The sequence below is a fragment of the Eleutherodactylus coqui genome, chromosome 8 (assembly GCF_035609145.1).
Source record: "Eleutherodactylus coqui strain aEleCoq1 chromosome 8, aEleCoq1.hap1, whole genome shotgun sequence".
NCBI lineage: Eukaryota > Metazoa > Chordata > Amphibia > Anura > Eleutherodactylidae > Eleutherodactylus > Eleutherodactylus coqui.
In genome coordinates this window covers 161,493,443-161,518,703 of record NC_089844.1, presented here as the reverse complement: position 1 = coordinate 161,518,703, position 25,261 = coordinate 161,493,443, and the positions used below count along the sequence as shown (strand labels likewise).

The 25,261-nt window shown below is 45.8% G+C and overlaps 1 protein-coding gene across 1 annotated transcript in view; it reads left to right on the top strand.

Moving 5' to 3' along the window:
- Nucleotides 1-23,642: 23,642 nt before the first annotated feature.
- Nucleotides 23,643-25,261, top strand: part of LOC136577981 (uncharacterized) — a 63,132-nt gene continuing 61,513 nt past the window's right edge. Inside the window, exon 1 of the mRNA XM_066577892.1 lies at nt 23,643-24,015. Within this exon, the coding sequence (XP_066433989.1) occupies nt 23,643-24,015 (373 nt within the window). The remainder of the gene's footprint in view (nt 24,016-25,261) is intronic.

The following is a 25,261-nucleotide window of genomic DNA, read 5'->3' as shown; positions in this document are numbered from 1 at the left end:
GAGTGAGTATCGCTGAAAGCTTGCCGGCGGGGCAGCCGGGAGCTCTCTCCCGCCGCCTGCCTCCATTCACACTAAGTGGACAGTCATTCACAAGTGAGCGACTGCTATTTACACTGAACGGCACATTGTTCAGTTTTCCGCATGCATCTACACATGCGCAAAAACACACATGGTTTTCTCAATACGTTATTTTTCAGCCATTTAATTGGGGGACACAAACCATGGTTATAAGCTGCTGCCACTAGGAGGTGCAACACTTAAGAGTTTTCTGAGAACCCCAATATTAGTTGCAGTGGAGGGACAGAGTACGTAATGAAATAAAAAACATACATAGTCACTTGCTCACTATAAGAGGACAGTCTTATATTTACATTAGCTGCAGCAGTATCACTGATGGTTTACCCATGAGACCACAGCAGCCTATAGCTAGCAGGGACACAATCTGTAACGTCCCATAAACTTGCAGGTTTACAGATGACATCACCTTCTGGCTGGGTGACATCACCTGTCAGATGCTGCTGTTGCGGACCGCCGAAACGACAGTCCGGCACCACGGTGAGGTTATTACCTTTTTAAGGTTTTGGGCACAGGGAACCCAAACCATATAAAAGTAGTAATTCAGAAAACACCTTTAAGAGAAAAAGCAACTCACTTTTTGACTCTTTTGCCCCCAAGCCCTCTGGCGACAGCTCTACGTTGCCGAGGACAAACTGACTTTTTTTTGGCAAAGATCTGTTCTTATCCGTTTGATATCTGATATCCTCCTATCTGAGGACCAGAAAGTAAATGGATTTTTAAAACCGGAAGCTATAAAAAGAGCCTGTTTTGCCCACTTCTTGCCGGCAGCTCCTGCACACAATACCTCTTCTCCAGACTGTTTATCCCTCTACCGGGGTTACAGTGATTTCCCTTTGCTATGTGCACCGTTTCCTGTCTAATCCAGCTGCAAAGCTTTTAGGATTGCTCTGTCCATGACTGGAAACTCCTCCTTGTCCAACTGGTATCCAGTGCTACTCCGTTCACCAGCCAGCTTGAGTCTGAGATATCTAGAGGCCATGACCGGTAAAGTCACCCCCTGCCAGCTTGAGTCTGAGATATCTAGAGGCCATGACCGGTAAAGTCACCCCATCTGTGAGAGAGTGAGACAGCCTCCAATATGTGTACATTGTTCTTGTTACTGTAAATAGTCCACTACTGTGCGTTTTATTATTCGTCCACAAGAGGTCGCTGTTCTGCAGAAAAGATTTTGGTCAAGCTGTGAGGTGACAGGACCATAGTAGCCTGTGATTGGAGCACCCGTTGCCTGGTTACAGCGTGCGCACGGGAGGAGAGAAAATTAAAAAGCGTGCGTACACTGTGAGGGGACAGTTGGTCGAGGGAGCCATCTGAGTGGCGCTACGGAAGAGGGAAGGAGGTCGTGTCCTGAAGGGACTGGAGCTGCAGCGGATTCAGATTTTCACCAGATGTCCGCTGGATGGGAGAAGACTTGCTGCCGGGGATGTTGCTGAACGACCGGAGCGAGACTGGATATTGTGTGGACAATACTGGATGCCGCTGAGGAAGTGAGTAACGGCTCTCTGCGGTTCCGCACACTTTTCTGGAGGGGCCCCTCATCCGTCTAGACTTTTGGCTAATCATACATCAGACCGGTCTACGTGCACGCAAGACACCATATTTTGGCGCCAAGTTACTTGGGATCTCGTTTGACCTGTAGTTAGATTAGGTAGGGTTATGGACCGTGTCAGGCCACACTTCAGCGGGATCGGCGTAGTGGCTGGCATGCTACATCCAGCCGTCAGTAAGAACCTTCTGGACAACATTCACCTGGCTATATAGCCGCTGTTCTTTATACATGTCCCTTATTGTATTGGGCTGGGGGGATAGAGTCAGTGTTGTTAAGCTTGTAAGCTGTTGTGCTGCACCGCCGGTACTCAGATCACTCTCCCTTTCCTTTGTTCCTTAGTAGCGGTATTAATAGGTAACAAGGGGCAGGATTATTTAGACCTGCCCGTTAGGTAAAAGCATAGTCTATTATAGTAGCGCCCTTTGGGGAGTACAGCGCTGTACAGCACAAGGGCCTCAGCCATCTGGCTGAGTGTATGTGAGTTTTGTTGGGTTACCCATTGTTTGCGGTCACGTGGGCCACAGGGCTTTAGTAAAATTCGGTTTGCACCTGAACTGGTGTCGGAGTCGTTTTTCTTGTTTGTGACTTCGCTCTATCCTGGGGAGCCCACCCCGGTACACGGCTTACACATCCACAGTGATTGCAGTGTTTTACCTCCAGATGGGCCATCTCCCTACCCCTGTACCTTTCCAGGATTTCTCAAAGTATGGTTTCAGCTATGGCCATTTTCCACTTTATAGATATAACAGTGGCTCAGTACAGACTGACTTCTTACATGCAAGACGTTCTCAGTTTGAGTCTTTCAGCCACATCTATCTCGGTCCACCTCCTAAAGTAAGTCATAGCAGCCAGAAGTGATCTAACATTGTGGTAGGGCCTTCCCCAAGGCACAACCTCTCTGGTCTACCTCAGAGTCTCCTATTTTCCTAACCACCTCTCAGGCTTCATTATTGGATTGTTTTTTTCCCCTGGCAATCTCCTGTCCTCTGGTAAGGATTTCCACCGGGACTCTGAATCAGACTCAGACTACACCTCTTTGATGGGAGGCATACAGGGAAGCCTTATGATGGCATACCCAGAAAGTCTTCCCTTCCCAAATAAGACACAGAAGCTGATGCCTCATAAAACAAAGTTTCCTCCAAGTATCCCAAGCATTTCCACAAACACTTCAGTAACCATCATGAGTCCACAAAGGTTCTAGCCAGAAAACAAAAGCATGCATTTCATTTTTCCAGACCCTATATGTTGGCCATCCTCTACATCTTCCTTGCTGGTTTGTATTTTAATTGGATAGCTCTATGGATAGTCCATTGTCCAACCCTCTAAATAGGCCACACTTTTCTGGGTGTATACTGCCTCCTTCAAGAAGCATATCAATCAGTGCTTAGAATCCTTCCCAAATCTGCCCTTGGAATGGCCGCTTCAGCTTAAACTTAGCTTTTGCTGGCTACATTTGCCAGGGGGTTTATATATATATATATATATATGTGCAGCATCATTGGAATCAACTGGATGTTTCTTTTGAAGTAGCCAAAGACCTTGCAGCTTTCTGAGGCCACATTCACACAGGCGAGCGCGATATCGGGCCGAGAAACTCATCCCAATGTCGCGCTTGCCAATGTGCATTGTACATGCGAATGCAAGGTGTTTTTGGTATAAAAAAAAAAAGGCCTCACATCGCTTCTATGGAATTCTGATCCTCACACGTGATAGAGGATTGCACGTGTTTCTCATTCGTTTCAGTGGGAAACATCGCACTCACATGCCATGCAATGTCTTTAAGGTCCCATTGACAACTAACATAACTGACATGATTGGCTATGAAATGCTTGTCTTATGATTGGATGCTGACGGGGTGAGGCAGCTCGTGATCAGCTCCTGACAGTGCTAACAATTTTGCTATATAAACTATGCAATAATTAAACTCTTCAGAAGAGCTTGGAAACATCATTTCTCATTGTATTCTCCAATTCACGGTATATATAATTAGGCATACCTGATTGATAAGACTACAATATCTTTTGAGTATCACCTAAATTAAATGATCACTCCAACATATCCATGATCAACTTGTTTGGAGCCAGACTTAAGGTGCTCATCTATGGCAAAGGTTCACATTTCCAAGCCTTCACTTTAGATGGATCATTTTCAGTCATGTCTCCTCTCTCCTCCCCAAACCATCCCTTGGATGCTATTTACACACTGAGGATATGAATTTTCTATCAAACTATAAAGTGGTGCTCCAGACCGGAGGCTAGGCCCTCTGATAACCCTCTTTTGTTCCTCCAAATCTGTAACAAATCCTGGGCACATTTGTACTATTGTGATGTTACCACTGGTAACCCTGGTGTTGATACTTGAAAAGATCAGAGCAGGAGTTCTTATCCTTATAGTGTCTCAGGACTAACCAAACCGCCTTGGCATGCAGCAACTATAATCCTCAGCACAGACAACCCACTGGTGCATTCCAACTTATTCAGATCTGCTCCCTCAATATCCTGTCTTACTCCTGATTTTATAGCCCTCAAGCATTGAATTATTGTATTCAGAATTACAGACAAACTCACTTTTATATTCCATTTCTGTTTTGACTCTGTTACAAAACGAGGGAAGGTTAAAAAACTCTTAAAGCTTCCCAACAGGGTAGTTTGAAATTAACCAAGAGGACAAAACCATAAACCTTCAGTGCAGCAGAAACGATAAAGAGGGCAAGATCTTATAAAGCAGGGACCCTTATACATTACATCGGCTGAGAGTAGTTACTCAGACACCTCTACTGTTGCTGCAGGACAAGGTGGTCCTGTGTCTGGCGGCATCCTTCCTTTCGCCGGCTACCTCCACCTTCCACTCCTATATCAGAGGTCTTTCCTTCCATCTTTACCTTCTCATCTAAGGGAATCATCATTTCCAGAGCTTGGATGCTGGGGGGCTTCCAGCTGTATCTGTTCTCTATGGTTCAGGTGAAACATAAACAGATAGTCAGGGAGGCGCTTCAACTGGTTAACTGGGGGGTGTGTCACTGGGTGATAAGTGAAATAAAGTGAAAGTGAAATAAAAATAAAGTTTAAAGGAAATGTACTATAAAATAAAATAAAATAAAATGGGACTTACCCGGTGTATGGTGGAAACCCCTGTGGAGAGGGGTCCCACCAACACCTCCTAGTCCAAGTTTGCTTGTCAGACCTCTGAAGGGTCTTACTCCTCTGGTGTTGTCCTGGTTCCTGAGTTGTTGGAGTCTGCTGCAGAGCCTCTGTGTCCAAATGGTGAATTGGACCCACGGAAACGTGATGGCGATGAAAAAAGTTTGAAAAATTGCTCTTGCGCCGTCTCAACAAACAACTGGAGTTGACAATGTAATATTGTCTAAAAGATTTAATGAAGTACAACGCGTTTCGTCGCGCAAAAGCGACTTTATCAAGTACTTGATAAAGTCGCTTTTGCGCGACGAAATGCGTTGTACTTCATTAAATCTTTTAGACAATATTACATTGTCAACTCCAGTTGTTTGTTGAGACGGCGCAAGAGCAATTTTTCAAACTTTTTTCATCGCCATCTATGGTTCAGGTGGCCTGGCGTGCCTGTCGTTCTGGAGGGATGAGGTGGGTGGCTGCCAGCCTTGTAAGCATCCATGTTCTCTTGGATCTGCTCAGCTGATGTGATGTATTCCATGTAAACCCCTTGCTGGATAATGGTGCATTCCTCCCAGGTGGTGGCGCACTGCCCATAATACAGACACCAGACTCTGGGCCCTTCGTCACACAGAACTACTACTTGGTTTTTGCAAAGTGTCTCACCCAGTAGTGGCTCAAACATCGTTTCCAGACACTTTCCTTTTCTTGTCGGTCCCACCCCAGGAGGGCTTTAGGGCATCTCATGGCTTTTTCGTCCCCAATGAAGCGACAGAGAGGATTTGTGTACTTGCATACAGTCTTTCTTATACAGATGGGTTTTTCTTTGGCTTGACTCGTAATACGATGTGACATTAGTGTGCCGTGCTATCAAGGTGGTTTATCTGAATATTTTTAATTACTTTACAAAGGGTTTTATTGTGTAAAGAGAGAAATAGCTTTTAATGGTTCAGATAAGATCATTTTCTGCGTTGTGCTGTCAAAATCCATGTAAAAGGTGTCCCATCTGTAGTCTTCATTGGGGTACACAGCACCTGCCCGCTGTTCTGGGGTTAAGTTACATCTTGGTGTTTTATGTTCTTGTTTTACATCCTTTACCTTGTTTTTCTGGCGCTAAAACACAAACTGATTAACTTGGTGCTTATAGGAAGAGATATTTTCTATCTTAGTGTCAGCCTCCTACTGACAGTGGCCTATACCCATGGTATCTATGTCCCACAGTGAAGACTGCAAGAAAGATTTTACAGTAAGTACAAGAATCCTCTTTTTGGGGTGATTTTTATAGCACTTCACAGTCTAAGGGCCCTTTTACACGGGCTGATGAATCGTTGCACAGGAAGCAGACACATACTCACTGATACAAGAGGGCAGGTATATAAACCATATAGCAGTCTGGACTCTGCATGTTTGAGGGATATCTGGTTTATATACCTGCCCTCTTGTATCAGTGGGTATGTGGCCGCTTTCTGTGATTTTTTTTCTGTTTGATAATTTTGTTTCTCTGATTTTAATTGTTCAGTGTAAATGCAGCCTGACTGAACGACGAGTGAGAATTCATTTGCTTCTTGTTTGTTCAGTTTCTGCATGCAGAACAATCCCCGGCCCGCTTCACCTCGATTCACTGAACGATGCTGGTTCCCGTGTAAAAGCACAGGAACAATTATTGCTGAGACGATCTGCTAGGCATCTGTGCCCGACATGTTGTCTAGTGTAAAAGGGCCCTTAATATACTCTAAATGACTGTAATATGAGCTGCATGCAGATCGCCCCTTAGTGGGGACAACAGGCAGCAACACTGGTTTGAGGGGGCTGACAGTACAGAACGGTGTAATGGCACCATGTAGTCATAAAGCAGATCTCTTATCAAGTCTATTCAGAAAAGGCTCCAATGTTGGTGCTGCTGGTTTTACAGACAGGAGTAGGTGGTTATAGTTTACTTCTCGGTCACCAGGTGAAGCCATTATTTATCTGTATTCCACATATAGCCATTCCATTCATTTAGAGATGATGTTTACATTTTACCTCTATGTCTAACGTATGTGTTTCTCACTGTGATAATTCCTATACAGTTCCTTGGTTACAGTTGTATGTCTGTATGATTGTATGCTAATAGTGACATGAAGGATATAGCATTCGGCCCCGTTGATTACTGACAATAGGAGTTCAGAACTGTAAGAAGAGTATGACTCCACCGAGGTCAGATATAGAACAACTGATAATGGAGCGAATACAGCATTCTATATGATGGATGTGAAGTCCTGGATGTCTCTGTATTGGAGAAGCCTCGCTGTCCTCTTATTACCTCCTCCACGGCATTACTAGTAGTCACCACATCAATGTCATTATCACGTCACACTCCTAATGACAGAGCATTACATTAAATGTATCATTGTAATAAAGAATTATTTTACTCGAACTGCTATAATCTCTGGCTGGCCTCACGTCTCACTGAACTGCTTATTAAGCTCCATACAATCCCTTACCACCTGGGCCGCCATATTGATTTTTGGCCTCATGCTGTCCTCACTTGCCATCCTGGAGATCACCAATAACTTTGCTTTATTTATTACCTCAGTGCGGTTTTATGAAGTGGGAAATACATCCCAAGACTTAAACTCAGTGGAAAGGTCCAGACCCGAGTGTTAGAGCTGGAAATACTTTACATCTTGTCATTGAACACTTTATCTTCTCTTCGTGTATCTGCACATCCATTGTTGTGCTGCTCTGTGAATTAACATGAAAAATTTACCCTTTTCCCGCCAAACTGTATTTTAATGGAATAAAATATTGTGTTCTTGGTGTCCCATGATTTACTTCCCCATCCTTGATTAGTAGTTTACAGTCTGTCTCCTCCAGCAGTTTTGTGCCCATGTTGTCCGGGGGTCAGGAAGCTGCCCATTTCCTACACCGCAGAGAACAGCTCTATGTAGCTGCCAGCTGTGCCTTTTTCCATCCTGAACAGGTGACTATAGCATCTTCTCCATGAATACCAGCATCCCGATTCTTCTCTTAATCATGTCCCTGTCTGCTGCTGCTTCCAACCGATGTGTCTCTGCTCTCCACTACTCCAGCCTGATGACTTCCTCACAGATGTCTATTGAGCCACCTTTGGCTTTCTAGATCTCATCTAAGTTTTTTGTGTTCCATGTTACTAGTAGGACTTCTATTACATTGTGTCATGTGATTTCTTGACCCTTCGCTCCTTCATGCCTTAAGATTTGCACTTGGCACCTTGCTTGCTGCTCTTCTTGACTCTCTCCTGGTACTCCTGCCTGGCTTTTATTGTATTCCTGGGTTTTCCCCTTTGCTTTTCTGTAATCTATGCTTTTGTGATTATTACCATGTCCTTGACACATGCAGTAGCTCATCCACTGCCACATTGTGACAACTCAGGGGCTGCCACTTTGAGAGTTGACGAAGAACAGAAAGATTCCTTGGTTTCACACTTTGGTTACTCGTTAACCAATCGTACAACCTCCACACAATGGCAGCAACGTATTAATTGTTACTCGTAACTCAATGAAGTTGTTTTTTTCCTGTCACATTTATTTAAAAATCAGTAACACAAACCATTATCACCAAATCACTACCAAGAATCAACTCTGGATACTTTATATATGTATGTAAAAATGTATCCTTGCCTGAGAGCTGAGGTCTCAGATTTATATAGCTCTATCAGGGCTCACAACAATAATAGCTGGAAGCTCACCATATTTTACTTCTTGCAGGAGAACCTTGCTGGTCCATCTTAGTTACAATGGCAAAACATAGCGTAAGTTCTCAACTTTTAAGGTTCTCTTGGAGTTCTTCATCACAGCTCCAAGATGGTGAATGTGCCAGTGAGAACAGACCTGCTAGTCCTTCCTTCCACAGTCTCTCTTTCCTGGCTTAAATTCCTCACCTCCAGAGCCAACAGAATTACATCTGCACATACTAACATATGGTCTATGTGCAGCGGCCAAGGGTGCAAGCCGTTGTGAGGGGGAAACCTTGGGGAACAAGATGGAGGTCAATGGTGGCTCCGGGGCCCCTCCCTCAGTAATGCCTGAGCAGAGCCAGCTTGGCCACACACAGTGGTAATGGCTGAATAACAATGATGAGATATCTAGGTGACGTGTCACCTGACACCAGTACATTTTAGGGGAAACTCATGAGGATGGTAAAGAATAATGGAGCAAGTCCACATACCTTTTGGGGTAAACCGGAGGTACACAATTTACTCAACGCTTGTAACAAGATTTCATTTAACAGTTCATACTTTGCAGACTTTACTTAAGCTTTCACTTTAACAGTTGATCCAAGGGTAAGAAAATCACACAACTTTTCCTGTACACTCTCACTGTTAATGAAGGTAAGCCCACCAGTCTCCTTTATCTCTGTGTTTCCTTAAAGACGTTATTTGCAGAAGTATAGGTTGGCTAAAGCAGGTCGACTGAACTCCTGATTATTGCAGAGGTAAGTTGCACTCATGGTTCTGAAGACTTTACTTTGTCCCTTTCCACTTTCTGTGGTTGGTTCCTGGTACTTTTCCCCAACTTCCATTAGCTGGCTGCTTTTGCACCAATTCCGCAGACAACCTCCTCTCTTGTCCACCTCCAGACAAGGACTCCTTCACTACCTGTCAATTTCCCCGCACTTTTTTCCTCTTTCTGACTCGCTATCTGCCTCACCCTGCTCACTTTCCTGGGCTTGCCTTAACTCCTTCCCCTCTACCAATTAGGAAACTGCTAGCAAGCAGCCAATCCGAAGCAAGCTGTTCCTGGGCAGCATAGCTTTTAGCCTGTGAATTAGGGGAAAGACAGTGTCTCCCTCCCGTAAAATACCCTTTATGTCTCCGCAGGAGTTCATAGCCAGGTATGCAGGACTTTCTGACAATTTGACTACCCTGTATTACCCTCCAGGCCACTACACATGGTTTGTCTTAGTCCTCCTCCTTATGCACCCCTATAATTGTGGTCATTCTTAATGGCATTCTAGTTCTACATAATATCGACCGCAGCATTTCCTTATTCCTGAGGTTACTGGGTAATAAAACAACTTAATGACCGGCTCTGACAAGCTAGACCACAAGATGGCAGAAATCTCCACAATCCATAAGACCACTTGCCTTACTAAAAACAGCATTCTCCTGCACTGGCCCAATGCAACACTTCACGGGGAAAAGAGCCGCTGTACATGATGAGTTAACTTCTATAAAGAGTTAAATGGCCTCTGTACTCAAGGCGTTCATGGCCAAGAGTCATAAAAGTGTTGTGTAATACTGCAATCTGAGACACGGATAAAGTTGAAAGTGACAGAGTTCTTATGAAGAATGCATTGTACAGGTGTGCCTGGACCCGGAAGGGTGGAACTTTGACATTTGCTGCTGATACCTTTAATGTTATTACGTAATAATTAACATGACATTAAGGCTGGGTTCCCACTGAGTGTAAATCCCACGAAATGACCGCAGCGGGACCGCACGGAAATCCCGCAAGATTTCCGCAGCAGAAATGCAGCTTCAAAACTCTCGCTGTTCGGCATGGTTTTTGAAGTGGCTTCGCCAGTTGTAGTCCACTGCGGCCATCTTTCCCCATAGAGAGGAGAGATGGCTGCAGCGGAGATGGCGCTAAAATTGACATGCCGCAGCTTTGATTTCTGCGCTGCATGTCAGTTTCTGCGCGGCTTGGCCGCAACGACTTCTCCGCAACTTATGGACCAGATTTTTGTAAATCTCGTCAATTTTGCTGCTTTATCACAGGATTAAAATTACAGGTAGAACTTCCATGCAGAAAGTCCACACAGAAATTCTGCGGCAATTCTGCCCAGTGGGAACCCAGCCGTAAGGGGTTTTCCAGTCAGTGCCGGGGTACACCGGGCATTGTGTAGTGGCCAGCACTTATAATTGCAGGTTGGGGTCTCAGTGTAATCAGTGGGAGCTGTGCTTGCAATTACAAGCACTGGCCACTATGTCAAAGCAGCAGCTTCCACTCCAACTCCAGTGTGTCCTGGCACTGACAGTGGGTGCTGCCTGGAAAACCCCTTTAACATAACATGATTTTTTTTTTCTTTTAGGAAGGGTGAAAAGGATTTCTGAATTCAGGAGCAGGGTGCTTACATTCAACCCCCATTTCTCCAGTTCCTTGTGTCATTGGGGTACTATCCCTCATAGCCGTTGTGATGCGAGTTAGAACTCTGCCGAATGATTCAGGTCCATATGGCTTGCTTTGAATCAAAGGGATCATCTGGTTACCAGTCAGTACTCCCCTATATAACACAAACTGTGCTAAAATAACAAAACCAACGGTACTTGGTGTCCTTTGCCTCCGCACTCCAGTACTGTAGCTTTGCTGTCATCCTAGTGTTTATTGTTGAAGATGATGTCATCAGATATCACTTGACTGCTGCACCATCACCAACCATTCTGCTGGCATCATCACTTACGTCCTGGGCGCCATGATGTTCAGAACGGTGATGCTCTGGCCTCTGATTGGCTGCAGCAGTCACATGATATCTAGTGATATAATCTTTCATAGCAAACATTGAAAAGGTGTCAGGGCTGCAGCGCTTGATTATGGCAGCAGAGGACAAGTACTGTTTAATGTCATTTAGGAGCCTTGTGTGGTGCAGGGTGTTAGGGCAGCAGAAATGCAGTCCTAAGCTCTCGCTCACGACCTGAAGGTTGAAGTTTCAATCCCTATGTTGTTCAGGTAGCCGGCTCAAGGTTGACTCAGCCTTCCATCCTTCCGAGGACGGTAAAATAAAGACCCAGCTTGCTGGAAGCTAAAAAGATGACTAGGGAAGGCATTGGCAAACCACCCCGCAAAAAACAGTCTGCCTAGAAAATATCATGATGTGACATTACCCAAGGGGTCAGTCATGATTCGGCGACTCCTTGGGTAATATCACTTCGGGAACTTTATCTTTTAGTGTCATTTATAGGTAGCTGCCGCCTTCTACTGCCACTTTCCTTAAAGTTGTTTTCTGAGTTGTAGACAGCGCCTATGCTCTAACATAACAAATCAGCATATAGCCTGCTCCGACTATGTCCCATCCCTGCGCTACATTACTTCCCTCTGACATCACGTTTACAGGCTGCCCCAGACTATTAACACGGTGTCACAGGCGCTGCAGCAAATTATATAGGTCAGCGCTCGATCACTGAGCTCTGTTATTGGCTGCAGCTCCTGTGACGTTCTGTAACCCGGGCGGGACTGCAACCTAACAAGGAGGACTGCACAGCGGTGCAGGACATAGCGGGAGCGGAGAGAGGTAAGTATATTACTATTTATTATGTAAGATCATGGGGAGCTGGTTGTACAGACATTCTACAACTTGGAAAACCACTTTTAGTTCTGGAGAAGAGCTAATTTACATCACTTTCCCCAGGGTGCATTGCCTGTAGAACCCTTAACAGCAGCTGGATGTCTGCGATCAGATCTAGTTCCCAAAGGAGAGAATTATACTTTCCCGGTCGTCATCCCGACGGCCCCATTACATATGGAGGTTGCCCTCTGACCTCGGTAGGGACAGGAAGAGCCCTTAAAGAACCTTCCTTTCCACCTCTCCTCAGTGTCTTCCTATCCGAGGAGGCCGCCGCCGTTCCCCTGCCAGTAGGAAGTATCCAATCTACAGCAGCCTCCTCGGTCCACGGGGCGCATAGTAGTGACGTCATCCGGCACGGTGACGTCACGTGCACAATGTAGGGGGCGTGGCTACCAGTGCAGACTCGGAAAGGGCATCAAATTTAAACCTGCTTCACTGACAGGCTCTGCTCCTGTATGCAGATTACCCTCCAAGACCCAAAGAAGTGCTCCAGCATGTCTGCACGTGACAGCTCAGCACAGGAATGAGAGGCAGGATACCCTACAAACCGTGAGTGGCTATATCCAAAAAAGGAATATGCAAACTTGTCACTATGGTTGATTGAATGCATATATATTCCCCTTTTCTCCCTTTCCCCCATTCTTTGTATGGTTAGACCGATAAAGAAGGTCCAAAGAGAAAAGCGGACACTAGGAAAAAATCTAGGAAATGTGTTATCTGTAATAAGAGATTAGAAGATAACTAGAGATGAGCGAGCACCAAAATGCTCGGGTGCTCGTTACTCGAGTCGAACTTTCAGTGATGCTCGAGAGTTCGTTTCGAGTAACGAACCCCATTGAAGTCAATGGGTGACTCGAGCATTTTTGTATATCGCCGATGCTCGCTAAGGTTTTCATTTGTGAAAATCTGCAAAACACAAGAAAGTGATGGAAACGACACAGAAACGAATAGGGCAGGCGAGGAGCTACATTTTGGGCTGCATCTCAAGTTCCCAGGTCCCACTATTAAGCCACAATAGCGTCAAGAGTGAGACCCCCCCCACTGTCAGCGTAAAGATCGTTCTCCTCTGCCACAGCTGTAACAGCTGTGGCAGAGAAGAACGATGTTAGCCCATTGAATTCAATGGAGCCGGCAATACAGCCGGCTCTATTGAAAGCAATGGGCTGCCGGCGTACGTGGGATGAATTGTCGGGAAGAGCTTAAATATATAAGCCCTTCCCTATAATTCATCCAGAAATGTGTAAAAATAAAAAATATATATATACTTACCTGGTCCCGGCAGAACGATGTTAGCCGATTGAATTCAATGGAGCCGGCAATACAGCCGACTCCATTGAAAGCAATGGGCTGCCGGCGATCGCGGGATGAATTGTCGGGAAGGGGTTAAATATATAAGCCCTTCCCTGCAATTCATCCAGAAATGTGTAAAAAAAAAATATATATATATACTTACCTGGTCCCGGCAGACGGAGTTCAGCGCGGCAGGCTGCAGTTCTCCTGAACTGCTCTGAACAGCTGTGAGTAGTATTCAATCAGAGGCAGCCCTCACTCACCCATTCATGAATTCATGAATGGGTGTGAGTGAGGGATGCCTCTGATTGGTCAGGCTGTGACCAATCAGAGGCATCTCATTCAGCAGGCGGGGATTTTAAATCCCCGGCTGCTGAATACTACTCACAGCTGTTTAGAGCAGTTCAGGAGAACTGCAGCCTGCCGCGGTGAACTCCGTCTGCCGGGACCAGGTAAGTATATATATATTTTTTATTTTTACACATTTCTGGATGAATTGCAGGGAAGGGCTTACATATTTAACCCCTTCCCGACAATTCATCCCGCGATCGCCGGCAGCCCATTGCTTTCAATGGAGTCGGCTGTATTGCCGGCTCCATTGAATTCAATGGGCTAACATCGTTCTGCCGGGACCAGGTGAGTATGTATATATTTTTTATTTTTACACATTTCTAGATGAATTGCAGGGAAGGGCTTATATATTTAAGCTCTTCCCGACAATTCATCCCGCGTACGCCGGCAGCCCATTGCTTTCAATAGAGCCGGCTGTATTGCCGGCTCCATTGAATTCAATGGTCAGTGCTCGTTTAATCGAGACGAGTACCGCGTGGTGCTCGTCTCGAGTAACGAGCATCTCGAGCACCCTAATACTCGAACGAGCATCAAGCTCGGACGAGTATGCTCGCTCATCTCTAAAGATAACTACAAAAAGTCTCTATGTGAAGAATGCACAGGAAAAATCCTAGCGGAGGAAAGGGCGGCGTTTAAAGTGCATATTAGGTGCATGATTAAGGAGGAATTGCAGGCCTCTATGGCATCCTTTTCCCACCCTCAGCCTGGGCCATCAAGACTCTCTAGTAGGTCAAGGCAGGCAGAATCGGCGAGTATCATATCCGAGGAGTCCCTGGAACCCCTATCAGAGGGGGAATTAGAAGACCCGCTGCCACTAGCCGAGGATGCGAAGAAATACTATTTCTCCTCAGACGACATGGGACATCTTATCAAAGCAATGAGGGAAACCATGCAGATTGAAGAAGACCGTCCGCCCAGGACAAAATGTTTCGGGAGTTTCGGTCCAGAAGGAAAACTATTTTTCCAATTAACCAAACCCTGCAACAAGTCATCTCTGATGAATGGCAGGAACCAGAGAAGAGACTATATCTCATAAGAAATTAAAAACCAGCTGGCATTCTCTCCAAAAGATGTCCGTATATATAGGGAGACCCGAAAGGTCAACATGCAGATCACCAAGGTGGCCAAGAAAACCCTGCTGCCCTTTGAAGATGCGTCTCTAGTCTCAGATCCTATGGACAAGAAGATTGACGGACTGATGGAAAAGACATGGGAAGCGACTTCCTTCACTATTGAAGCCAACAACATCAGTAGCCAGATCTATGGTCCTGTGGCTAAACCGGATGGAGACATCAATTAAAGAGTTAGCCAGCTGCCTTCCCCTCCTGAAGATGGCTACTGGCTTTCTAGCAGATGCATCAGCAGAATCAGATAAATATGGTGCAAAAACCATACTCTTCAGTAACACCGCAAGATAAGCGCTATGGCTAAAATCCTGGTCAGCAGATGTGGCATCCAATAACAAACTCTGCAAAATCCCGTTTCAAGGGGAATACATGTTCGGGCCCGTCCTGGATAAAATACTTGAGAAATCGGGGGATAAAAACAAGATCCTTCCGGATAGAAGAACATATAAGAAGCCCTCCTTTCCAAGGAGGACACAGCAGTCACCTCCAGAAACTAAAGGGAAAACAGGGAGATAGTCATACCCCAAAGGAGGTCGGGGTAAGAAAATCTAGCCCTTTTATGACCCAACAGGGGGTAGACTGTCATGATACCTGGACCAGTGGCGGGGTAACATCCAATCCCTGGGTACTACAGATAATCGAAACAGGGTATCAAATTGAATTTAACTCCCTACCCCTTAAGAGATTCTTTTTAACCTCTCCAGGGTCCCTGCAAGAACAGAAAAATCTGGTAAAGGGCATCCAGGAACTAAAAGACCTAGGAGTCATTATGCAGGGTCCCAAACACGACAGGGGTGAGGGATTCTATTCCCCCCTCTTCTTGATCAAAAAAGCAAACTGCTGTATCAGAATCATCTTTAATCTTAAAGGGGTTGTCCCGCGAAAGCAAGTGGGGTTATACACTTCTGTATGGCCATATTAATGCACTTTGTAATATACATCGTGCATTAAATATGAGCCATACAGAAGTTATACACTTACCCCCTCCGGCGCTGGCGTCCCCGTCTTCATGGCAACGACTGAAGCCTTCTTCTCTGGTCGCCGCAACAGTCGGCGCTTGCGCAGATAAGAATCCTCTGCTGGCTGTGTCCAAGCTCACGAGCGGCGTCCTGGCTCCTCCCTCTTCTCCGTGTCATCGTAGCTCCATCTCCGTCACGTGGTGCCGATCAGCCAATGAGGTGGCTGTAATCGGCAGTGGAACGCAAGACTGGAGAAGAACATCCAGGTGCACCATGGGAGAAAACCGCAGTGCACCTTGGGAAAGGACCGGCGACCATCTTGAAAGAAGAATTTTTATAAGTTCACGAAACGAGACAATGCTGAGTAGAAACGCTCTTTAAAAACGCTTTCCATGGGTAGTGTAGTATGTTTGCTTTAAAAGGGGGACTGGGAAGAGAAAAAATTTACATTTCTGCCGCGGGACAACCCCTTTAAAGCTTTAAACAAGTTTATTTCCTACAGGAAAATTAAAATGGAAACTGTTAGGTCCATCGTACCTCTAATACAGTGGTCCCCAACCTTTTTGGCACCAGGGACCGGCTTCAAGCAAGACCATTTTTACAAGGCCCGGCAGGGTGGGGCGGGACATGGGCGGGGCTTTGGTTATATGGGGCGGGGTTATGATGGGGGTTGGAGTTTACTGCATATTTATTTAATTATGACATTTAGAATGTCCTGGCAGTACACACATAGGGCAGCATAATATATCCCCCCCCCCTGCCTGGCAGCACACACATAGGGCAGTGGGCAATATATAATCTATCTCCCAACCCCGCCCCCCCAGCACACACATAGGGCAGCATATAATTTATCTCCACCCCCCCCTGGAACACACATAGGGCAGCATATAATTTATCTCCACCCCCCCCCCCTGGAACACACATAGGGCAGCATATAATTTACTCCCCTTCCCCAGCACACACATAGGGCAGCATATAATTTACTCCCCCCCCCAGCACACACATAGGGCGGCATATAATTTACTCCCTCCCCCCCAGCACACACATAGGGCAGCATATAATTTATTCCCCCCCCCCCCCCAGCACACACATTGGGCAGCCTATAATTTATCTTCCCCCTCCTCTCCCTCCTCCCCGGCAGGATTACCTTGAAAACTGACCTAGGTCCTAACAGGTGTACAGGCACGGAGGCTGCTGCTGCTGCTTGCAGAGGCGGCTCTTCCTCCTACTCGTGGGACGCTCTGTTGTTTGGTGCTGCAGTCCTCAGCGCTTCAAGATGGCGCCTTGTGATTGGTTGCGGCGCGCTGCTTCCACACCAGCAAGGACCATTGTATTTTAGCCGCACTTCAGTAGCGGAGAGCGATTCCAGCAACCTTATTGGTTATTGGGTACACACCCCCCAGTTTGAGGTGTGGGGGGGGGGGGGTGTACCCAACAACCAATGAGGTTGCTGGAATCGCTCACCGCTACTGAAGTGCGGCTGAAATACCATATATGCGGCCCCTTCAGCAGCGCTCTGCACTCACACTAACCTGCTATGTGTGGAAGTGGCCCCTTCAGCAGCGCTCTGCGCTCACACTATAGCAGGTTAGTGTGAGAGCGCAGAGCGCTGCTGAAGGGGCCGCGGGATTGTTCCTTTTAGAACAAAAGTTCCCCGCGGTGCCGCGGACCGGCAGTACACACCTAACGGCCCGGCCACGGTCTGCGGACCGGTGGTTGGGGACCCCTGCTCTAATAGATCGCGACAGCGTCATGTACGCCATAGACCTTAAAGACGCGTACTACCATGTCCCAATAGTCGCAGCTCATTACAAATACCTGAGGTTTGAACTGCAAGTAGGTGATGTAGTCTATCACTACCAATTTATGGCTCTACCTTTCAGTATCTCTACTGCCCCTAGAGTCTTCATGAAAGTGGTGATAGAAATGATAGCCTACTTTAGGTGAAATCAAATTCTCATCTTTCCTTACCTGGACGATTTCCTGCTAGTATCAAAGACAACAGAGCCCATATGTGCAGACTTGTCCGTAGGTCTGTCCACTTTGGACGACTTTGGGTGGATAGTAAACAAAAAAAGTCAGACCTGATCCCGGGTACGCAGAAGACCTATCTAGAGGTACTCCTAGATTCCCTCACTCAGAAATCGTGGCTCCCACCATACAAGAGTAAGGACCTTATCCGATCAGTATCATCCCTATACCAAGCCACGACAGTGTCCATCAGAGATGCAATGAAAGTGCTAGGCCTGTTAACATCCTGTATACAAATAGTCCCATTGGCCCAAGCACATACCCGACAGCTGCAATGATTCATTCTTGCCCGGTGGGACAAACGGCAGACCTACCTAGATAAGGTGAGCCTGTCCATCCAGGTTAAGCAGTCCTTACGCTGGTGGACTTCCCAGAGTTACCTGACCAAGGGTACCTCTCGGTCATGAGAACCCTCTATATCCGTCACTACGGATGCAAGCAAGACCGGGTGAGGAGCACAAGTAGCAGACCTGACCTTTCAGGGAACCTGGGACTCTTGAATAGCCGCACACTCATCCAACTATAGGGAGCTAAGGGCAATATGGTAGACCCTCTGTGTGGCAGAACCCCACCTTAAAGGAAGGCATGTCAAAATCCTGACTGATAACATGACAGCCTTATCGTTTGTACGTCACCAGGGAAAACACGCCACCCGCACCTCCAGCAGTTGACAGCAATCCACCTAAGGGGGTCCACAAATGTTGTTGCAGATTTCCTCAGCAGGCCAAGTGTTCTTCCAGGAGAATGCTGTCTGAACCAACAAGCCTTCGATCTACTAACACACCAGTGGGGGGCAACCACAGATTGATCTGTTTGCCACAAGGGCAAATACAAAATGCCGGGAATTTTATTCCCTCAATCCAAGGGACAATCCATGTGGGGTAGATGCCCTGTCTCAAAACTGGGAGATAGACTTGGCTTCCCCCCCTTCCCACTAATCCCATACATCCTCAAAAAAAGGTTCAGGTCAGCCGAGCAGCGGTAATCCTAGTCACCCCTATGTGGGACAAGAGACCTTGGTATTCCCTATTGAAGGCCCTAGCAATCCAAGGTCCACTTCAATTGCCAGACAAGCAAGATCTCCTTTTCCAGGGTCCACTAACATACTCGGGAGTCAAAAAACTGGATGCTGAAGGCATAATACTTCGGGCGAAAGGGCTCTCACAAAAAGTAATCACAACCGTGAGTAAAAGCCGCAAACCTGTAACCACAGCCATTTACAATAAAATGTGGAAGAAGTTCTCAGAGTACTGTAACTTGGATCCAATTGAAGTTCCGAGTTTAGGTATACCTATAATTCTGGAGTTTCTGCAGGCGGGCCTTGAAAAGGGTCTAAGCCCAAGAACTCTTAGAGTACAGGTGTCAGCATTAGGATCCTATTTGGATTTTCCTTTGGCGGAGCATCGCTGGGTCTGCAGGTTCCTTAAAGGAGCTGACAGACCCTGGCCCTTTATTAGGGAAACCTTTCCTACATGGGACCTAAATGTAGTCCTAAATAGTTTTTGTAAGCCACCCTTTGAACCCCTTCCCCAACTCCCCTTAAGGTTGCTTAAACTAAAGGTTTCTCTTCTAGTCGCTATAACCTCGGCACGGAGAGTAGGAGAATTACAGGCCTTATGTTACAGCCATATGTGGCTCGACACACAACAGAGAGAGAATTCCATAGCTTAGACGTCAGGAGGGCTGTTCTAACATATCTAGAGGCTACCCATTCCTTTCGGAAGCATAATGACCTCTTTGTCCATTTTCAGGGGCCGGACAAAGAAAAGACGGCATCTAAGAGTACCATTGCAAGATGGATCAGGATGGCCATCCAGGAGGCACACAAAGCCAGGGGTCTTGATCCTCCGGGAAATATCAAAGCCCACTCTACACGATCCCTCTCCTCCTCATGGGCAGAGAAAGCCCAGGCCTCCGCTGAACAAATCTGTAAAGCAGCTAACTGGTCCTGTCTGCATACATTTATTAAGCACTACAGGGTTAATGTGCAGTCTGACAAAGACCTGGGATATGGATGGAAAGTCCTCCAGGCAGTAGTCCCACCCTACTTTACCTATCATTTGGTATTGCTCCATATGTAATTGGGCCATCGGGATGACGACCGGGAAATGTATGGATTACTTACCGGTAGTCTTTTTTCCGGGAGTCATTACGACGGCCCATAGTTCTCTCACTTATAGAATATTTATGTTCTTTATCAATGTAAAATGTGACCAAATAAAGGTAAAATTTTGGTTCAGTAAACATTGTCCACCGTAATAATTTGAAAGTCACTGAAGAGATGGTGGAAGGGGAGGTGCTTTAAGGGCTCTTCCTATCCCTACCAAGTTCAGAGGACAACCTCCATATGTAATGGGGGTGTCGTGATGACTCCCGGAAAAAGGACTACAGGTAAGTAATCCATACATTTTTATCGCTCCGGAGTGCGTGGTGTTCTTCATGGCTCTCATTGTCTCACCGTAGTATATTCTGATTTTACACACACTTGGAAATGATTCAGTATTGAAAGTGAAAGCTTCCTCAGACTTGTTGTCCGCTACACAGGATATATGTACTTTTATGATCAGAGACTTTGGACTATACTTTGTCTTCAGTTAGAGATCAGTCAGAGGATTCCAGGGATCAGCGGGTTACCTTCAGGTTACCGAGTCCTGCAAGATCTACAGCCCCCGGAGAAGGAACCTGCAGCACAGAGGAATTGTCTATAATGGACACCATAGAGGGATTCCTGTGCTTCCTGCTCCTCTATCACTCAGGTCAGTGCTGTTCCTTCTCTTTACTCACATGGAGGCTCCCAGAGCAGAACTCGCTGATTTACCTCTGGACGGATCATTCTCCCTCCCTCCCTGACAGCGTTACCTGTATTATGCCAGTTTCAGACGACCATATTATAACCCATCCATAAAACGTATCTGTAATACGGACATGTTACAGATGACATTGCATCCTTACGTCATCCATATTTGATCTGTCTTTTTATTTGCGGTCATTGGTTTTATTTTCAACACCGCAAATATGGATCAGTATTTGCCGTGTAGAAAGTAATACAAATCAATGTAAATATGGAGCCAAAAACGGACAAAAATCGGTCATGCTGTGTTTATCAGATGCGTCCATGTGAATAGATACATAGATTTACATTATCTCCATATTACGGCCATTAAACCTTCCTTACTTGGGTTTTCTTTCTGCTTTGCAGAGTACACTGAGGGCGCAGGATGAGATGAATGTGACGGGTTTGTGCCTTTTGTGAACCTGTCTGCTTGTAAGGACTGATAATTATAATTACAGGGTTCATTTGCTCACATGCTGTTTTTGTGATTGTAAGGTGTCGTTCACATCAGCATTAGAGGCTTCATTATTGATGTCTGCAAACATCTGCGATGAAAGAGTGCTGCCTGCTGTTCTATCTTGTCCACAAAAATGCCGGACCGAATGACAGCAGCCGAATGGAACCCATTATAGGCGAAGGGTTCAGGCTGGTGCCATCAGGCGTGCTCTAAAAGCGCACCTCTTCAATGAGGCATACCATATCCCCTAAACCAAACCCCTCAGTATTCCGCCTGATAACATGCTCCCTGTCCCACTGACTGCAATCCCTGCTAGCCGTAATCAACCGGCACCTGCAGTCTTCCCCATTCCGCCACTATACGGCCTGACCATTGTCTGTGTGTATAGCATCCCTCACTCTCCACCTCGCCATTCCGGGCACATCTCCAGCCCCTTTATCTTCTGTATCACCCCATTACTTGTAGTGTGTAAGCTCGTTGGAGCAGGACCCTCACCCCTACTGTCTCCATCAATGGATTACTTCATGTAACCGTTGTCTTGTGTTATTTCCCCTGTATTGTAAGCGCTGCGGAATATGTTGGCGCTATATAAATAAAGATTATTATAAAGATTATTAGTATTATTTGGGTACAGCATTTTAAGAAAGAAGCGAAAAATTGAAATGGCCAGCACTACTGTGAAGGAGCCCTTACTGTGTTTTGTATGTGTTCAGTTTGGTGGACCCCTAGTTTATTGAGAATTAATTAAACCCATATTATAATTGGTGGGGTGGAGTTATAAAGGGGAGGGCACTTTGCGCACACGGTCAGTTCTGAAAGCGGTGCCTGGAGAATAGTTTGGAACTGAAGCAGTCCTGAATTAAACGTGAATCTCTCAATACGCTGTATTACATAGATCTTCCAGACACATCAGTAGAGAACAATCTAAAATGTTAGTTACAAACTCTCCACTCCGGTAAATAGAACTTCAGGATTTTTTGCTTTATTTAAAAAAAAAATTATATATTTTTTTAACGCAATGTTTTGGAGTAAAAAATGCCACAAAACAGCAGGGTGTGTGATGACGCCTGGGGGGGCTAATTAAATGATTTTGGGATCCTTCGGGGTCTCAAGGTTTGCTCTGCTCTTCTTGGTGTCAGAAGTGATGTAACCCCTGATGGAGGCTCCAATGTGAGTGCTCTTTTGTAGTATGCGTACAAATGAAGGCGCGCTGGAAGTTAGTGCTGCCATAGCACGTTCTGTTACACTGTGCCAGGTGACTGCTGGTGCCTTATATAAATTAGTGCTGCCTTCAGTGTTCTGCACATTATTACACTTTATCAATAACACTGCCCAACAGTGATTTTGTTTCGGGCTCAAAATTAGCGTATTCCTATGTATTTCCATCCGCTGAATTCAAAAATCATCATAAGAATGACCGATTATCTCTTGCTTTAGAGTTACAGTGACATGTCATTTTTTAGAGTTTACATTTTTATTTTGTGGGAGTTTTTATGGGGGATGGGGAGTTGTCACACCTCTCAACTGACAAAACCGAACGTTCTCCATATGTTTGTCGGTTATAAACATAATAAATGTTGTTATGACTGAGTTTCATATTGTTTCTGTTTTTCTTTTTTTCTGAATTTCTGGTTTTGGAGTGCTTTTAAAGTGTAAAATTTGCCACGAAAATGTGTAAATTTAGTGAATAATTTTTGTTACATTTGTGGTGAAATAACATTTTTGTCACAGAAGCCTCTTGTGAAGACTGCCTATCATTATTATTTTGGTATGAAGGTAGGGGACCAGGATAACTCATGGGCTCCACATATATGTTGCGACTCTTGTTCAGTTAAACTACAAGAACGGCTGAAAAATAAAAAACAATCTATAGCTTTTGCTGTGCCTATGGTTTTTAGGGAAGCCTACAAACCATAAAGATGACTGCTATTTCTGCTTGACTCCGCCTATAAAGGCAGGATTGTAAATGCAGAAGACAGAAACAGTTCAATATCCGAATCTTCCATCTGGTAGTCGACCTATTCCCCATTCAGATAGTTTACCAGTTCTTACTTCACCCCAACATTATGAGCTTGAAGTAGAAAATGAAGAAAGTGTGGAAAAAGAAGAACCCAACAAGCCTTCCACATCCCATGACCCTGACTTTGCGGTAAAAGATGATACACCGCAAAGACTGAGTCAAGCAGAATTGAGTGATCTCATTTGAGACCTTGACTTGTCAAAGGAGAAGGCGGAACTTGTAGGGTCAGGACTACAGCAATGGAATCTTCTCCAACGTGATGTCAGGGTCTCACAGTACAGAGAACGTCAGAGGGATCGGCTTCCTTTTTTTAAAAAAAGAGAAAAACAATCTGGTTGTTTGCTGCGACTATAATGGCGTGAAGAAATGTTTGAATTTGAACCATGATCTAACTTAATGGAGGCTATTCATAGACTCCTCCAAGCTTTGTTTGAAAGCTTTAATACTTCACAATGGCAACTGTCTTCCTTCTATTCCTGTTGGTCAAGCAGTTCACATGAAGGAGACTTATACAAACATGACAGCCCTCCTTGACTCAATCAAATATGCTGAACACAAGTGGAAAATCTGTGGCGATCTTAAAGTCATCACTGTACTTTTAGGAATGCAATTGGGGTACATTAAATACTGCTGCTTTTTATGTGTGTGGGACAGTAGGGATAGGAAACCACATTACATTCAAGCGGACTGGCCTGCAAGAAATCTTGACTCTGCCGAGGAAAATGTTGTTGCCGAGCCTCTCATTGACCCAAAAGATGTTCTTCTTCCACCCCTTCATATAAAGCTGGGTTTAATGAAAAATGTTGTCAAAGGTATGAACGAGGAAGGACAGGCATTTAAGCACTTAAGAGAGAAATTTCCTAGATTGCGTGATGCAAAGGTTAAGGAAGGTATTTTTGTTGGGCCACAAATTCGCCAACTTGTAAAGGATCCACGTTTGACCAAGTTTTGAAGGGAAAATAAAAGGAAGCTTGTCAAGCCTTAAAGTGAGTTATTTATGGATTCTTAGGTAACAAAAGAGATAACTACACTCAGTTGGTGACAGTTCTTCTGGAAAAATACCATCAACTCGGATGCAACATGTCCCTTAACCCGTTAACGATCGGACGATAGCCTTTTTACGTCCTCCCGAAGTGGGCTTTATTCTCTGAGGACGTAAAAACATGTGTCCTGCAGAGAATAAAGCCCCTCAGGCTGTGGACGTGACAGCTCCATGCTGTCGGTGTCCGCAGGTAGCCGACAGCATGGAGCTGTCATCCCGGGCTGCGGGGACCCCCCCCCCCGGGCATTGCGATCGGCGCTATACAATGGATAATGCCGATCGCAAAAAAGTAAATAAAAGTACAAAAAAGGTTAAAGATTCAGCTGCTCTGATGGATCGGATCCATCGGAGCAGCTGAAAATACTCACCCAGGTCCGGCACGCTGCTCCCCACTCTCCTGCCGCTTCGGGCCCCGAATCCGGTCTTCTGCGCATGCGCGCCAGGCGGCATTACGTTAGCCGCATGCGCAGAAGGCCCAGCGGCGCGGGAGATTTAAAATCTTCTGGCTTCCGGCTCCTGTAGGTAGCCGGGAGGCAGGAGATGTCAGCGGGGACTGCGGTGAGCGGTCCCCGGTACCGCGATCGTCGTTATCCAATGGATAGCGGCGATCGCGAAAAAGTTAAAAAAAAAGTCAGTTTCACCTCCCCTCATGGATCGGATCCATGAGGGGAGGTGAAAATACTCACCCCCAGTCCTCAGCGATGTCCCGGGACCCGAATCCCCGTCTGCGCATGCGCGCCCGATGATTGACATCGGGCGCGTGCACAGAGGGGCTCGAGCCCCGGGAAATTTGAAATCCCTCTGTTCCTGGCTGCCATGTGTAGCTAGGAGCAGAGAGATTATACCGGGGACATGATCACTGTCATCCAATGGATGACAGTGATCATGTAAAGTAAAAAAAAAGTGTAAAAAAGTAAAAAAAAAAAAACAAAAACGTAAAAAAAGTTTTAAAAAGTTAAAAAAAAGTTTAAAAAGCGTACGTTTCATCTCCCCTCACGGATCATATCCATAAGGGAGGATGAAAGTACGTACCTAAGGCCCCCGGATTTATCCACGGACCTTACCACAGCTTTTGCGCACGCGCCCGTGGCCAA